At 40.7% G+C, this 16,575-nt stretch overlaps 2 protein-coding genes across 5 annotated transcripts in view; one reads left to right on the top strand and one right to left on the bottom strand.

Moving 5' to 3' along the window:
- Nucleotides 1-3,881: 3,881 nt before the first annotated feature.
- THAP2 (THAP domain containing 2) lies at nt 3,882-15,083 on the bottom strand. Its single transcript, XM_069081937.1, has 3 exons — nt 14,672-15,083; nt 11,293-11,488; nt 3,882-6,149 (listed from the first exon to the last, which is right to left on the bottom strand). The coding sequence occupies exons 1-3, from the start codon at nt 14,740-14,742 to the stop codon at nt 5,775-5,777; spliced, it is 642 nt and encodes a 213-aa protein (XP_068938038.1). The 5' UTR covers nt 14,743-15,083; the 3' UTR covers nt 3,882-5,774.
- A 250-nt stretch (nt 15,084-15,333) lies between these two features.
- ZFC3H1 (zinc finger C3H1-type containing) overlaps nt 15,334-16,575 on the top strand; it is a 60,480-nt gene continuing 59,238 nt past the window's right edge. For 3 of the 4 annotated variants that reach the window (XM_069081934.1, XM_069081935.1, XM_069081933.1), the window contains exon 1: nt 15,336-16,241. In XM_069081934.1, coding sequence (XP_068938035.1) covers nt 15,617-16,241 — 625 coding nt within the window. In that variant the 5' untranslated portion in view covers nt 15,336-15,616. Of the gene's footprint in view, nt 16,242-16,575 lie in introns of all 4 variants that reach the window. The other variant, XM_069081936.1, reaches the window with a different exon arrangement.

Below are 16,575 nucleotides of genomic sequence, written 5' to 3'. Positions count from 1 at the left end.
CAACTCTTCATGACCTCATCTGTGGTTTTCTTGGCAAGAAAGACACTGGATGGTTTGCCATTTCCTTCTCCACCTCATTTTACAGATGAGGAAACCGAGGCAAACAGGGTTAAGTGACTTGCCCAGGATCACACAGCTAGTAAATGTCTGAGGCCAAATTTGAACCGAGGTCTTCCTGACTCCTGGTAGGGCACTCTATTCACTGCACCACCTAGCTGCCCTGGAAGGTAGAATATTTTGACAAAATGGGCAGTTGATACTTGATAGCTTCGAGACTTAGCTGCCTCACATTTGCTCAGCAAAAAATTAAATGATAACAAATGCATTGAAAGAACTCAGGGCAGGGGCAGCTAGGTGGCACAGTGAGTAGCGCACTGGCCCTGGAGTCAGGAGGACCTGAGTTCAAATCCAGCCTCAGACACTTAACAAAAAAACTAGCCGTGTGACCTTGGCTTAAGCCTAATTACCCTCCAAAATAAAAAAAAGAACTTAGGGCAGCATAAAGGAATGAAGTCTAGCTGTCTATAGAGGATTTACTTTAATTTTCAAGAACAAAAAAGAATATACTAATCTCTTTGTATACCTATCAGTTTTATCCCAGTTTGCAATTCGTTTCCCCGTGGAAGTAAAATTGAGGAAGACATCTGTCCAACTGTCTATATACTTGGTTACTCCACCTTTTGGAAACAATAAAATGGCAACTCATTTTGCCAGGGATGGGAGTTGCAGTTAACAATACACATTAAAAACTTTCATATATTTTATGCTGACAGCATACTGTTCTAAAACATTGCAAAATAATGCTATTGGCAAAAGTATTATACAACCTAAATGCTGAACGGCAAGTACTCTTCTAAGAGGAGAGAACAAGCTTTTTTCTTAAAAAAAAATTAGAATAATTTAATATTATAAAATAGAATTTAACAGTTAAACATTGACAATCAAACTCAAAACTGATCTTTCAAACAGTAATCATGACCAGAGGCATTTAGGTTCTGTACCTTGTCTCACTTTATAGGGGAGATTAAAGACTTAAATTTTTGCTCAAGTCTTATTTCGAAGTATGGTTAAAACGAGATGTGGGCAGGCAAAGGGAGAAAAGAGAGGGTGACCTAAATAGCACCTTATAGAAAAAACAGGACTTCACATTTTAGAGTCCCTGTACTACAGAACCAGAGCCCACCACTAAAATCCTACTCTGATAATGGAAGTATGAAGGTGGCCCCAGTCTTCAAAAGATATGCCAGTAGAACATTATGTCTAAAAGATTTTACTGGAAGTTGCAAAAGCCTTGAGCATGGGCTCAGCAACAGACTCCAAATCAGTCATCAGAGGACAGAAAAGGCTGAAGGATCAAATAGCCATCAACAAGGCTTGTATTAAGCACCTACTGTATGCCAAGCTGGGGCAGTCAGGTGGCACAGTGGACAGAGTGCTGGGTCTGGAGTCAAGATGACACCTTCCTGAGTTCAAATCTGGCCTCAGATATGTACTAGCTGTGTGACCCTGGGCAAGTCACTTAACCCTGTTTGCCTTTATTCAGGGGTAGGGAACCTGCAGCCTGGAGGCCATATGTGGCCCTTTGACTGAATTCAGACTTTGAAGTTGCAGCTGCATTGTAGGAATAGGGATTCTAGAGGCCAATCATGAATGGAGTAAAAAATCCCAACACAATAATAATGCACAGTATTGTGTTATCTTTTCAAACACTTTAATCCAAACTTTGAAGTTGGATTCAGTCAAAGGACTACACTTGAAAACTTGAGGGTCACATGTGGCCTTGAGGCTACAGGTTATCCAGCCCTGCCTTAGTTCCACATCTGTAAAATGAGATGGAGAAGGAAATGGCAAACCATCCCAGTATCTTTGCCAAGAAAACCCTAGATAGGGTCACAAAGAGTGCGATGTGACTGCAATGACCAAACAACAAATGTGCCAAAGAATGAAATAATCCCTTCTCAGGAGGTTACATTAGAATAGAGGAGAGAAATACTTACAAATATATGTACATTATAAAGTTAACAAATACAAATGTATACAAAGTAGTTAAATTAAAAGGATTCTGGGAGGGCAGAGGTTAGTGGTTGTAGGAATTAAAGTTTTCATGCAGAAAACAGTGCTTGAGTTGCATCTTAAAGGAAAACAGAGATCTAGGAGCCAGAGATAAGGAAGAGGGAACTGAAATCTGTCCTTGAGTTGGCCAGTACAAAAGCACAAAGATGTAGATGGAATGCTATGTGAGGAACAGAGAAGATATTATGGCTGAACAGCAGTGAGTGTCAGAGGGGATATAATACCAAGTGTGGCTGTAAAGGTAGATTTCACCCATGTTGTGAATGGCTTTAAGATGAAATCAAAGGAGTTTATATTTTATCAAAGAAGCAACAGGAAGCTACTGAGACTGGTATTAGGATCATAGGTTTGGAGAACTCTAGAAGTTATCTATTCCAATCTCACATTTTACAGATGAGGAAACTGAGGCTCAAGAGAAGCAAAATTACTCGTAGGATCACACATTTAACGAGAGACAAGGATGGGATTTGAACCCAGATTCTTTGACTCTAAATTCAGTTTTTGATTAGGAGGTTGGTCACAAGGGAAGTTTTTGGACGAGAGCAACTGGTGAACATGTCCACAGTAAGATGTGGAAATACTGATTTATGAAAGAAATGATAAAATAACAGATTTTCTGAAGTATGAAACCTGAACAACTGTAGCAGCAAGCACCCCGGCGTCCCTAGGGTGGCTGCTTACACAGGTTCTTGGATCTGCTTTGATAAAGGAAAGAAACTCAAAATGGGTTAACAAGCTTACTTTAATCAGTCAGATATATATCGTTTACCTCGTTCAGGGGAAAAAGGTCAGCACCCTGAACTTCAAAGTATACAGGCAGAATTATCAAGACAGAAACAGATCAAGTAGACAGATTTCCAAACTGTCCAACCATTACATCCATACCTAACAACATCTGGGTTTCAAAGGGGGGGGGAGGGGCGCTCTGGACAACGGCTTTCCAGAGTTTCATCAGGGCTTATATAGCCTTCTCCTGGCTCAGAGAATGTAACAACCTTATTGACTCACTGGCCAATCAAGAAGTATCTACAGAAAAACAAGCCTCCCACCCCAGGCTCCAGGTGCACTTTAGCCTAGGGGCAGGGAAGATCTTTAAATTTACATTCCCATTACAAGGACTTCTGACTGTAGACTTGTTAACAAGACTGATTTGAGGTGGTAATGGAACTAATGGATGATTTCGAAATAATAAAACAATTACACAGGAACACGTGTAAATGAAAGAAAAGTCGTATCAGCAGTTGCATTGTAGGAATTAGGGATTCTAGAGGCCGATCCTGAATGGAGTAAAACACAAAACAATAAAAAAGTACAGTATTGGGTCATCTTTTCAAAAGGTTTTAATGTTTGTAGTTGTAGTGTTATGTTTCTCCAGAGACATTGCTGATAACTTTATAGCCATTTCAATTACCTGTTGTGAACTGTAACTAATGGACAGGGATTGAATGAGTACTACTTTGGTCCTTCTGTGACTGTGAGCTAATATTTTAAAAGATACACATCATGTTTAAATGAGTATGTGAACACCTTTAGCTCGAAGTACGAAATTAGTAAACAATAATTTTTGCTGATGATAAACTGGTCAAAAGACATAAAGATGGGCCATGACCAAAACATGATAGTCTTGTTTAACATGTTAATACTGGACAATACTTACGTAAAAGATGAAAGTTTTTCAATACACACAAATTTTTTCCACAAGTATTTCTGACAAGTGCAAAATAAGAATGAAAAACTATTTCCTTACTTTTGAATTTGTCAAATCTACCTTCTTGGAGGATACTGAAAAACATACCGATGTTAGGTAGTACAGATTAAATTCAATAGATTTTTATTAAGTGTCCCCACCACGTGCAGGATACTGTGCACATACAAAGGAAAACAGCAGTTCTTGCCCTCAAGGAGTTTACATTTTGCCTAAATTTTGGGAGTTGCTATTAAAAGTATCATACTTGGATATACAAATTCTGATAGGAAGTATTCATTTGTTTTCTCCAACAGTACACGTTTTGTCCAAGTGAGCAGTTATCTTCCATTATAGAGAAACATCTTTTGTGAAAAACTGAATTGCTGATCATTATGGTTACTAGAATGTAAAAAAAGGATCATTAAAAAAAAAGAAACCCCCAGTTTTAAGTATGACTTACTTTTTTCATATAAAATAAACCCCATATGTGAAAAAATGTAGAACTATCTATGGTTAAGCATTATACTATAATATATATATATTATATATATATACTATAATTTATACTCACAACATAATATCATACATTTAAATGAGGATTTAAAAATTTGATTTAATAGCTAATGGAACTTTCCCATGATTTTGTTTACAGATATCTGAAATACAAAACGTTGAAGAAATATAATTTATGAAATAAGGCAAACTTTTTGAATGATTCAATTAGAGAACAGTTTTTAAAAGAGTACTGTATGCATAGATTTGTTTTAGAAATGAATCATTAAAATCCTATTTTTCCATATACAATGAAGGTGACAGTGTGATGCTGTCCTGAAGAAAAAAGGAGGTGGCAGAGGGAGTGAATCCTTGTCTACACAGTATTTTCATGATGTATATGTTGATTTAATGGTCTATAAATTGATTCCATTTTAAAACAAATTATAAGTTGTCAAGACATTACATGGCTAAGTACATCTCTGCATTGAAAGGATATTGTGTTTTAGGGAAAAAAAACCACTATGCTCTCAGCTTCGTACCTATGTAAGTAGTAAAATAAATACTTTATAAACAACTTTGATATCCTAACACACATAAAAATTAATACAAAAGAGCACAAAACTAAAAATATCTAAGTTATGAGAAAACAGTAATTATCTAATTATTTAATCATTTTGGTAAAAAATGGGATGGACTTAATGCCGATGTTTCACAGATGTATGTGTGTGTGTGTTTCTTACGTTTTCTTCTTGGAACTCAAGGTGCCAAAGTATCCATCTGAGCAGATTTGAAGGATGTTTAGCCTCTTCTCATCTGATGGACTCAATGGTACTTCACATCTAAATAGTACTTAACATTTAAATTAGTGTATCATTGCAAGTCTAATATTTCCATGAGAGAGGTTACTATTCATCCCTTCATACAGATAAGAAAAAGGTAAAGGCAATATAAGTAAAGTAATTCACCATATATTTCCCAAGTCAGTCCCCTCCACAATTTGGTACTTTTCTAAGGTTATATTTAATTTTGGAAAATGTACTTCAGCATCATATCTAGAATATAAAAAGCCCTCCTCCAACTCAGTTCAACAAGGAAAATGCCTTTTCTGACAGAAAGTAAGCCTGTGAAATGACCTAAACATAATACCTGGCATAGATCATTCCTTCAAAAACAGGTTCTTAAAAAAACCAACAAATAAACTTGTAAACATAAGATTTCTTCATGTAGGAAAAATTTCAGCTAAAGCAGGTATTTTTTGTTGAAAGGCACTTGTGCTTGTATTAAAATGATGTTTTCATATTAAGTTTACTTTTTGTACAAAAATAAGTAATAGTTTTTATAAGCAATATCCAGAAAATTATGCTATTTCAAGTAAAACTGCTGAGAATATAGTCTTTAGCATAATTCCAATAAATAACTTTTACTTCTGAATCTAGTGAAGGCTGGGCACAGAATTCAGTTCTGGCTAATATTAAAAGAAGGTTCCTTAGCTTGGAGCTGTCTTCATTCATGGACTCTGTTATGTTTGATCTTCCTGATCCCGTACAAGGATTTTGAAGTTTTGTAATGTAAGACTGTTTAAGGCACTTGGCATGATGTGTTCTGATGTGCCCCTGGGCAATATCTTATTTGCTTCTAAACTTTTCACCAAGCATGTGATTTTGAACCATCTCCGTGTTGCCCTCCGTTCTTTCTGCAAGCAATTTTTCATCTTTCTTCTTAAGCTTGCTATCTCTTTCTCCAGTTGAATTATCCTCTTTTTTGCCTCTATGGGGCTTCTAAAGGCATAGTTGTGTTCAAGTAGAACTTGCTGATAGCTAACATTGGATTTCATATTGGATGGTTCTATTGGGATGCAAGAGTTTTTCTTAGGAAGATTTCTTGACTTGGGTTTCTGTACAGAATAAGATGAAAAGTGTTACACATGAATTACTGAGTTTCATAAATCAAAAGTAAATTTGCCCAGTTTTAGAATGAAATAATTTTAAACTACCTCATGAAAAGGTATACGTTAAACAGAAATGACACATTTTATATAATGAACAGAAATGTCCAATGGACTGAAGAACTGATAATCAAACTTTTAATCTTGTATCGCCCATTAATTCAATGAGATTTTGGACAAGACACTTCATCTCTTCATTCCAATTTTAAATACAAGGACCCATATGATACATGTGTAAAAATAATGCTTACTTGAGGAATATTTTAAATATTATTATTACAAAAACTGGGTAACTTTTAAGCTTATTTTAAGTTTAATCAACCTAACCATTACAATCATTGCAAGCCTAGTATTTCCATGAGGCTATGATTAATCTCTTTTTACAGATAAGAAAATTATTTTAACAGAGTTATTTTTAAGCTTATTTTAAGTTAAATAAACCTAATAACCATGTAAATATAATAAACCTAATAACCTGACAAAAGCAGTACACATCTCTCCAAGCATCATCTGAATGGCTCTCAAGCATATTTTCTTCTCTTCTTTTCAGTCTGATTCCCTTCCTACTTCCTTTAGGCCTTTGGCCATGGGTTATGGCAATTGGTCCTCTCTGCCCTTGGCTTATAAATATGCATTGAGGTGTTGCCCTCACTGCAAGGCAATCCTTCTACACATCCCCAATTAACTAAGTGGCTCTTCTAAACCTTTTCATCTTTCCTCAATTCTCCCAAGGCTTCTCCTCCCCCACTCTCATATTTTACTGAAGAAATTGAGGCCATTTGCATAGAGCAGGGTGGTCCTTTGTGTGAAGTTTGGATTCAAAGTGCCCCACTAGCTATGGTCCATACCTCTCTTATCTTTTGTGGCTAAATTCCTTGAGAAGGCTGGCTACCAAAGCTTCCTCCCCTTCCTTTCTCTTTCTTACCTCTACAATCGGGCTTCCTAACTTATTCAAATGAAATTGTTCTCTCCAAAGTTACTAAAGATCTCTTAATTGCCAACTCTGATGGCCTTTTCTCAATCCACACCCTTCTTGAGCAGCTTCTGACTGTCAATCACCTCTTCTTGAAATTCGATCACTGCTGGCCTGTTGTCTCCTCCATTAGATTGTGAGCTCAAGGACAGGGACTCTTTTTTGGCCTTTCTTTGTATCTCCAAAGTTTAGCAGAGTGCCTGATACATAGCAGGCTCACTCTCTCCATTCATTCATTCATTTGGTTATTAAATGTTTGTTGACTAACAGTCAGTAACTAAGGTGCTGACCTACATTGGTAGAGATTGTTTCCTCACGCACAAAGTTTTCTATATGAAACTACAAGGTCAGTCCATATTCCTATGTAATTGTGTCTTATTGGTAAATTAGTACGTCTGGAAGACCAAAACTTTTTTTGACAAAAACTTTGCCTTGTTACTGACCCACTTCTCTCTCTTTTTTTTTTTTTTTTGGCCTTTTGGGGGGTAATTGGGATTAAGTAACTTGCCCAAGGTCACACGTCTCGGTTTTTTTTTTTTTTGTGTGGGTGTTAAGTGTCTGAGGCCTGATCCGAATTCGGGTCCTCCTGACTCCAGGGCCAGCGCTGACCCATTTCTCTTTCAAACTCCCCACCCTCTCATTTCTTAAAAGAATGAACTCTACCCAGTTCTTCCACTTGCTACAGATCTACTCCTTTGTTGGCCCCTAGGGGAGTCAGGTTTCTGTTTCCATCACTTTCCTAAAAGGCTTGTCGGGAAAGTCCCCTTCTGGGCCTTTGTGGCCCAAGGTCTCAGAAGCATTCCATTGTTACTCAGCCAATCCTCACGTGTCCCTAGGCTTCCAAGACAATGTACTTTTTGTCTCTTCTCCAATCTGCAGGGCTCTTTGACTCCACTTTCTCTTTTCACCTGCTAAATGTGGGCATACCAAGTGATTGAAGTTCTTAACTCTTGGGGGGAAAATGGAATTTTGAAGTGTGTGAGTGTGTCACACACATATCATTTAGAGCCTTAAAGTCTAAGGTCATGTTGTTCAGGAACATAAAATGTATTCTGTTAATTCATCCACAAAATTATCATATTTGGCATGTTTAAAATACAGTATACACAATTAGAAATTTTAAATATTTAAAATTTTTGTTACACATGGTGCTATAAGGAGCTCCATTATAAAGTTTAGCTAAAACTAAAAAATCGTAGAATCCTTAACTTGAAATTGGAGAAGAAACCTGAAACAAAAAAATTATTAGTGTCCATTAATTATTTTGGCCGGCCCTAAAATTTCACAGTTGTAGAAAACTTTCTGTGAGGAAGCTAGCTCCCTTGATCACTGAAGTTCTGCAAATGTCCTTCAACTTAGTTTTAGAGTTAACCTGAGACATTCTGTGCAGAGCCCATTAGAAGTCTGGAGGGACAACTTTCTATCCCCTTAGCCAGTAAGTGCTCAATGGCCTTCAAAGTGTTGAGCAAATCCAGAAAACACTAATTTACCCAGGAGGTATGACTAAGCCCCCCCACAGACTTGGTAAATCTAATCCTTGTCAAACTTTAGAACTCTATAAAGCAGTCTCACTTCTGAGTTTCTGCTATGAATAGTTCCTGTGTCTCTGGTGCTTTATTTTTAACATTTTCTTGGACTTCTGAAAACGGAATGTTTGCTGGGATGGAGACAGGTTTTTCTACACTGATTTATTTCACGGTTTGGTTGGAGTACTTTCAATCATAATAGGGCAGTTTAGACCTCTTACTACCCCAGGTTCAGAGTTTTTTCCGAAGGGAAGGCAATCAGTTCATTGTTTCTAACCACAGAAGGAATAAATAGATGTCTTTGTCAATGTTCATTCCACCCTTAGGGCTTAGATACTACTCAGGAGAACAAAATGTATCCTCTCTCTAGTCTAGACAGACAGTTCTGACACTCTGGGATTCTAGAAAAGGACAGTCTAAGAAATGGTAACAGAGAATATATATATATATATATATTTTTTTTTTTTTGGGGGGGGTAAAAAATGACTGGGTATTCAGGGTCCAAATTGCATTTTTCTTGTTTTGTACTGTCTGTACTCATATTGTAATAAGCAGATACTAAAGTAAATTTTATACAAAAAAATCTTATGGCACATAAAAATATATATTTTTTTGCTTTTTGGAGGGAAATTGGGGTTAAGTGACTTGCCCAGCTAGTTTTTTTTGTCAAGTGTTTGAGGTCAAATTTGAACTCAGGTCCTCCTGACTCCAGCGCCCGTGCTCTATTCACTGCGCCACCTAGCCGCCCCTCTTATGGTGCATTGTCAACTACTTTGGGAAGTAAAGGCTGGGTAACAATATATGAATGCTGCATTATATGTTATTTTAAAAAAACAGGGTAAGTTAATAGTGTCAAAATCAAACAGAAACAGGACACTAAACTGGAAGGTGGGTCCCATACAGACTAAGAAAACCACATGTGAACATTTTCTATGCTTTTTCATTTATTTTAAGTGTTTCCTAATTACATTTTAATTTGTTTTCAGCTGCACTTAGAGGAGTCCCATTTATACTTTAGCACATCCATTAATTCTTCTTCTGTAATGTCTTCTCTTAGTGTAGTCCAGCGGTGGGCAACCTACGTCCTCAAGGCCATATGTGTGGCCTTCTAGGTCCTTGAGTGAAGCCTTCAATTTGTTCTGTGAAGTTTAGATTCAGCCAAAGGGCCTCACTTGAGGACTAGAGGGCTACATAGAGGGCCTTGAGGCCACAGGTTCCCCGCCCCTTTGAAGCCCTCGTTCAGGCCCCCACCATTTTACTATTGAAATAGCTTCCCAAGTAATAACAAAGTAAAATCACATCACAGCAATATGCGTAAAACATGATTTGAAAGTTATTGCCGTGTTTCAAATGGTATGCAGTACAAAGAAGAAATGTGGAAAGTGGAAAATTTTCCTGACTATAAGTCAAAAGACTTTCCCATCAGTTCTAATATTCTATATCTTTACCTATTCAATAAACATTTATTAAGCACCTACTATGTGTCAAGTACTATTCTAAGTGCTGGGGATACAAAGAGGCAAAAGAGACTCCCTGCCTTCAAGGAGCTTACAGTCTAATGGGGAAACTATGCAAAAAAAATATGCGAAGCAAGCTATATATATATATACATATATGTATATATATATATACACTCACACACACATATATGTATATATATGGAATAAATAGGAAATAATAGAGGGAAGGCACTGGAATTAAGAGGAATTAGGTACTCAAAGGAAGACAGCCAGGGAGGTCAGTAGTTAGAATGGAGGAGGGAGAGCATTAGAGGCTTGGGGGGCAGCCAGAGAAAATGTCCAGAGCTGAGAGATAGAATGTTTTTTTCATGTTACAGCAAGGAAGCCAGTGTCTCTGGATCAAAGAATATGTGCTGGGGAGGAAGGTGATTTTTTTTTTAGTCCAGAACTTTTTAACTTTTTTGTGTGTCATGGACTCTTCTGACAGTTTGGTAAAACCAATGGACCCTTCCTAGATTAATGTTTTTAAACATAAAAAACCCCCAAATACATAAGGATGCAAAGGAAACCAATTATATTGAAATACAGTTGTTAATACATAAAAAAAAAAATTTCATTGCTCCCAAGTTAAGAACCTCTGTCAGGTTAGGTCTGCAACCTGACTCTAGCTAGTTGTAGGCCCTAGAGTCAGGCACTTACTTAACTTTCCAGGGTCTCAGTATTCTTGTTTCTAAAATAAAGAAGCTTATCAGAATCAGTGGAGTCAAACTCAAATAGAAATGGAAGCCACTAAACATGACCTGACTCAGAACATTATCTATGCTCTATTGTATTTTTATTTTGTTAAATATTTCTCAATTACATTTTAATCTGGTTCCCTCAGTCAGGGAAAGTTGCAGCCTTACTCCTTTTGTGTTTGATGTCTCCGATCTAGATAATTTTCAAGCTCTCTTCTGTCTCTAAGAATCACATTTGACAGGTAGAAGGAACAAGGACAACTTTTTTGATCACATGTGGAGTTCAAGATAGTCCTGCTTTCCTAGAGTCTATAGGGTAGTCTCTGTAAGAGAGATGACAAAAATGGGGGCTTGACGGAGGGAGAAAAGGGAAAAAAAGCAAGGAGTATCACCTACCATTGATTTTAGATGAGTACAGAAATCAAAAATTGTCGGTACGGCATCCATTTTAAGTCTTCTTGTCTGTCCTGTTAAGTCAAAACAGGAGGCTTCAAAGTGTTTTGAGCAAAGAAAAGTATGTTTCCCTGGCACAAAATTTTTGCGCCTAACCAGACGAACCCATTCCTTTCTTCTTTGGGGGTCTAAAGGAAACCTAAGGAACAACATACATCTCAAATGCCAACTGATTTGGAGAAATCACATTTCAGGTAATCTTAGTGGTTAAAGATAATTTAAAAATAGACAATAATTTAATGTTGACTACATTTAAATATCTGCCTAAAAATATTAACACTGAAGTGGTTTACATACTTTAATGAAAATAATTCATGTTCATTTTCATAAGAGTGAATAAATAGTAATATCAATGTAGCAGTGACTTAAGTGGTTTCTGTGATTTGGAAGAATAGATCCTTCTCAACATATTTCCTATAATGTATAAAAAAGTGAATTTTTCCCCCCGTCTAAAATGGTTTTAATCACATCCATTTATCAAGTGCATAGAACTGGTATGTTAGGATAATTTCGCTATGCCATCTACTACTGCGGGTATAAGTGGTAAAGGCAAAATAGACACAATACTCATTTTGTCAAGAAAACTTGGGTAAAAATGCTTCAATCTTTAACATGTGTATTTTAGTTTCCAGTTAATTTGTATATATTTGTAATCATTGAAATCAATTTGTCATTACTGAGCATCTCAGTAGAAATCACAATTCTCTTGAAACATAGTAGACATATCACTGACAGGTCCAATTAGATTTTACATTCCAATAAAGAAATACCTTGTTCTTATAATGTTATTTATTCTGAGGGTGCTCAGTAAAAATTTACTGACAAACATAGAGATATATACATATAAGGGATGTCTTCCTGTGTCTCTACATTGTTCAGAAAAAAAAATCAACAGGATATTGGAGAGATTATTGATCTAGAATCAGGTAAACAATACCTGGATGTGATCAATTTCATCTCAACTTTATTTTGAGTGCTCTCTAATGGAAGGGCTGATCATTATGAACCTGCTAAAACAGGAATGAGAAGTGAAACCTCTGTATTTCAGGAGCAAAAATATTGGGGACATTAAGAGATCATGAAGAGGAGGGGTCCATACTGGGAAGCTGTCATTGCCATGACCCCCATTATGCCCATAGTCCCTAGCAAGAAGTAAGGTGAACGACAGTGCTTCTTTCACTTTTTGTAGCTATACTCCCTTGCAAATCTCAAGGTTTCTGGGACATGAAAAGTAGTTCTTCCTTATCAAAAAGTTTAGAGGGATTTTCATTTTCATAACTGTCTTTCCCTTTTAAAAGGATCAGATCAAGGACAAAAGTGTAGGCTGATTCCAGTATTTCATGTTTGTGTCGAGAAAGCCTAAATGATTTCTTCTCTGCCCCAGGAAAGACTGGGGAATGTTAAGTGTCATTTTGTAAGAGCTCTTCATGATCATACAAAAGTTCATCAAACAAGTCTTGAAGATAAATAGTTCCCTTTGTTAGTCATCCTTTCCTCATAGGTGTATTATTTTCCAAACCTTTGTCTCGGTAGTTTATCTTAAAATTATACAGCCTAGACCTGGGCTGTATTCCTTAAACACTGTCATATGGGTCATGGCACTGATATTGCTAGATAATTTTTAGGTTGAGAGGCACAGAAGTATAGTATGTCCTTGGAATAAGGAAAACTTGGCCCAAGGCCTGTCTGTAGCTCACTTGCCATGGGCAAGTCACTTAATCTCACTGGGTTCCAGGCAACTCTTTAAGACTAAAAATTGCAAGGACATTATTGTGTTGAGCAAGTGACAGGTCTGGGCCATTGACAACTTTTCTAAAATCTTTTGATTATCTATGCTGATGGAGAACATTTTTGTTATGGTTTTCTGACCTGTGATTTCATCAGTAAGGGTAACTCCTTACAGTGGAAACCAATGCATTAGCAATTTACCTTTAATTTATGTTCTTAGAGAGTTGCCAGGCGCTTGAATCCAGGTATTCCAAATGCAAAAACTAGTCTTAAATTCACTAAGCCACATTCTCCCAGAGAGTATTTACGTATTGAGAATTAGAATGAAATTTTGAAGAACAGCACTGGAGTTTGAATGAACCAATAAAGATTCTCTTTAAACTTTTACTCTGAACAAAAATAATTTCAATAAATTCAATTCAACAAATTTTTATTAAGCATCTGTTATGGCTGTTCAGTCTTTTCAGTCCTGCCTGACTTTGTGACTGCATCTGAGTTTTTCTTGGCAGACACTGGAGTGGTTTGCCATTTCCAGCTCATCGGAGAGAAGAGGAAACTGAGGCAAAGAGGCTAACTGTGGCACAGTTACTAAGTGTCTTCAAATTCAGATTTCAATTCAATTCAATTCAGCAGAATTCAAATTCAGGCGCTCCTGACTCCACTGAAAAAAAAGAGAGGCAGCTTGGTGTCCTGGGTGTACTCAATTCAAAACCAGGAAGACCTGGGTTCAGATTCTGCCTCTGACACATACTTGTCCAGTTGACCCTGTGTCAAGTCACTTGACTTCTCAAGGACTTCAAGACGATTACCTGTATTATCTGCTGTATCTGCCAATGCTGATCTACTTTGGTGGAAGCTGTTTATTCACTGGGACTTCCCTACCCTAATAAAATCACAGGTTTAGTTCCTTTTAGTCAAGGTGTCACTCCCCAAAAGTCTCATACTATATTATTCAAATTGTATACATACTATATTATACAATTTTTCTTAGTAGTCAACTGTACACAGTTCTTTTTAAAGAGCCATTCTACAAAAAAGTTTGGTACTAAAAATAAGCATAAAGAAGATACGGGGAATTTCGGCAGAACTGGTGGATTTTTGTTCATTTTAAAGCAACTGGCAGAAAAACAATCCTGCCTTTCTTAATCCTAGGGTAGAACCAACCTCTGCTTTTGGTTTTCTGGCAAACAATTACATTACCACAATTTTCATTGTCTGCCACCCCTCAGAAGAATGAACTTTGATGCCAATTCTGGAATGCAGCATTTCCGAACTTTAATAATGAAAGCAACTGTGTTTCCAGATGGGGATGATTTGTTTGGTCCCATCAAAGTCTTTTGCCCTGCCCTGGTCTCTAGAACCTTGGCTCCTCCTGGGCAGGCTGCTAAGGCTAGCGATCCCGTCGTATAATAGTAATAATAATAATAATAATAAATTTAAATTGTCCATTGAAAGAAATGCTAAATTTCAACGAGTGGCAATGAGAGCTCAAGTTAATCTAGCCACGGACCGCACGGGGGCCAGGCTGGGTCAAAGCACCCCGCGGGCGGTCCCGGCTCCGGCCGCCCAGTCCCTCTCGCCCGCCACCTATTACCTGTGGAAGCTGACGTTGATGTGCTTGTTGTAGGTGGCGGCACATCCCGCCGCAGCGCAGTTGGTCGGCATGACTTCCCTCCTCCGAGCGACGCGAAGCCGAGTCGGGGGCGGGATGGAGAGCGGAGGACCCCGGGAGGGGTTGGGAAGAGGGGAGGTCCCTACTCTACCTGGGCTTTCTTTCCCTTTAATAAGATGGTGGGCTCGAGCCTGCAGGACTGACGGTCCCTGAGTTCACGCTGCCTGGTTCTCCTTCACCAAGATGGCGGCTCCGTTCCTCCACATCCACCGCCCCTCCCCCCTCTTTCTTTCCCTCGGGGAGAAAGAGAAGCGCTCAAAGTCGCCCAAGGGGGGGCCGACTCGGCGTGGGGGGAGGGAGAGAATGTCCCTCCAAGGACTCGCCCAATGGGAACCAACTCAGGGTCGACAAGGGGGTTTGGGGGGTCTCGGGGGGGGGGGGGGGGGGGGGGGGGGGGGGGGGGGGGGGGAAGGCGAATAACGGGAAGGGGCATGGAGAGAAAGAAAAACTACACCTCCCATCACGCACCTCGCGCCCCGAAGGATCAGGCGTGAGCCATCCTTAACCGCGTGCCACCTCGGCCTCGGCAAGGCACTTCCGGTTTGCCTCCTTCCAGCCTCCTTCCTTGCCTGCCTTTTCTCGCGAGGCCCTGGCGGAATATCCGGGAATTTATCTCGAAAGGGGCCCAGAGGGAGCTGGGTGGCCGGCGGTGGCAGCGGGGGTGGGGGAAGTTGGAGGACGGCGCTCCCTCGGTGTAGAAAGCGTCCGCCTCGGGGTAGGGGTGAGGCCCGGCCGGCCCCGGTGAGTGAGGAAGGAAGGAAAGAAGGAAGGGAAGGAAGGAAAGAGAGAAGCAGGTGAGTTGTTTCTTTTTGGGTGGCGGCTGCCCCGACGGTGGGGGTGCGGCCGTGAGTCCAGGCTGCTCCGTGGATGGCGGCCCCGGACGCCGCGGCCCCGGCCTCCAGCGGCCTCTCGCCTAAGGAGGAAGGGGAGCTGGAAGACGGGGAGATCAGCGACGATGACAACAGCCAGGCCCGCAGCAGGAGCAGCAGCAGCAGCAGCGGCGGCGGCGGCGGCGGCGGCGGCGGGTTGCCGTACTCGCGGCGGAGGCCTCCGCACCCGCCCCGGGGCGGTGGCTCCGGCTCGGGCGGCGGAGGCGGAGGCTCGTCGTCGGCCTCGTCGCAGCAGCCGCCGAGGAGTTTCTCGTCCCGCTCGCGGCACCCGTCGGAGCGTGGCCCCCTACGCGGGCCCAGCGGCGGCTACCGGCCCAAGGAGCCGTTCCGTTCGCACCCGCCCCCCATGCGGATGGCGTCGTCCTCGTCGCTGTCGGAGGGCAGCCCTCGGCAGTCCTTCTGGGAGCGCAGCCACATCGCCCTGGACCGCTTCCGCTTTCGAGGCCGGCCCTACCGCGGCGGGGGCCGCTGGGGCCGCGGGCGAGGCAGCAGCAGCGACCGGGGCGGCAAGCCGGCGGGCGGCAGGCCCCCGGCGGGAGGAGGGGGATCGGGCTTCGGCAGCGGCGGCCAGAGCTGGAGGGAGTCTTCTCCTCGCAAGAGCTGTATCCTTTCCGTGGGGGTGGTCGGGGCCGGGCCGGGCCCAGCCTGGCTTCTTCTCTTCTCACAGCCCTTCCCCCTCCTCCGGCCCCGAGTCTGGGTTTGGGGAAAGTAATGCCCAGGAGCAGCCCGGTAATAAGCAGTGCCACCTTTTATTGCTGTGGGATGGTCATTGACTTGCCTCCTTTTACCCGGAGCGCCCACGGGCCGTGCTGGGCACGGGGAGAAAGTCCAGACAAACCCCCCCCAGAGCGCCGGCCCGTCAGTGCCCTGGAGGAACCACACGCATTTGTAAGGAAATAGGCATTTTGTGCCGGGTGATTGCTTCGAACCCCCTTT

The sequence above is a fragment of the Petaurus breviceps genome, unplaced genomic scaffold (genome assembly GCF_028583685.1).
Source record: "Petaurus breviceps papuanus isolate PSGF00001 unplaced genomic scaffold, PetGlider_PUasm1.0 156, whole genome shotgun sequence".
NCBI classification, from domain to species: Eukaryota; Metazoa; Chordata; class Mammalia; order Diprotodontia; family Petauridae; genus Petaurus; species Petaurus breviceps.
The sequence above is the reverse complement of the archived record's forward strand: the minus strand, read 5'-3'. Positions and strand labels throughout refer to the sequence as shown.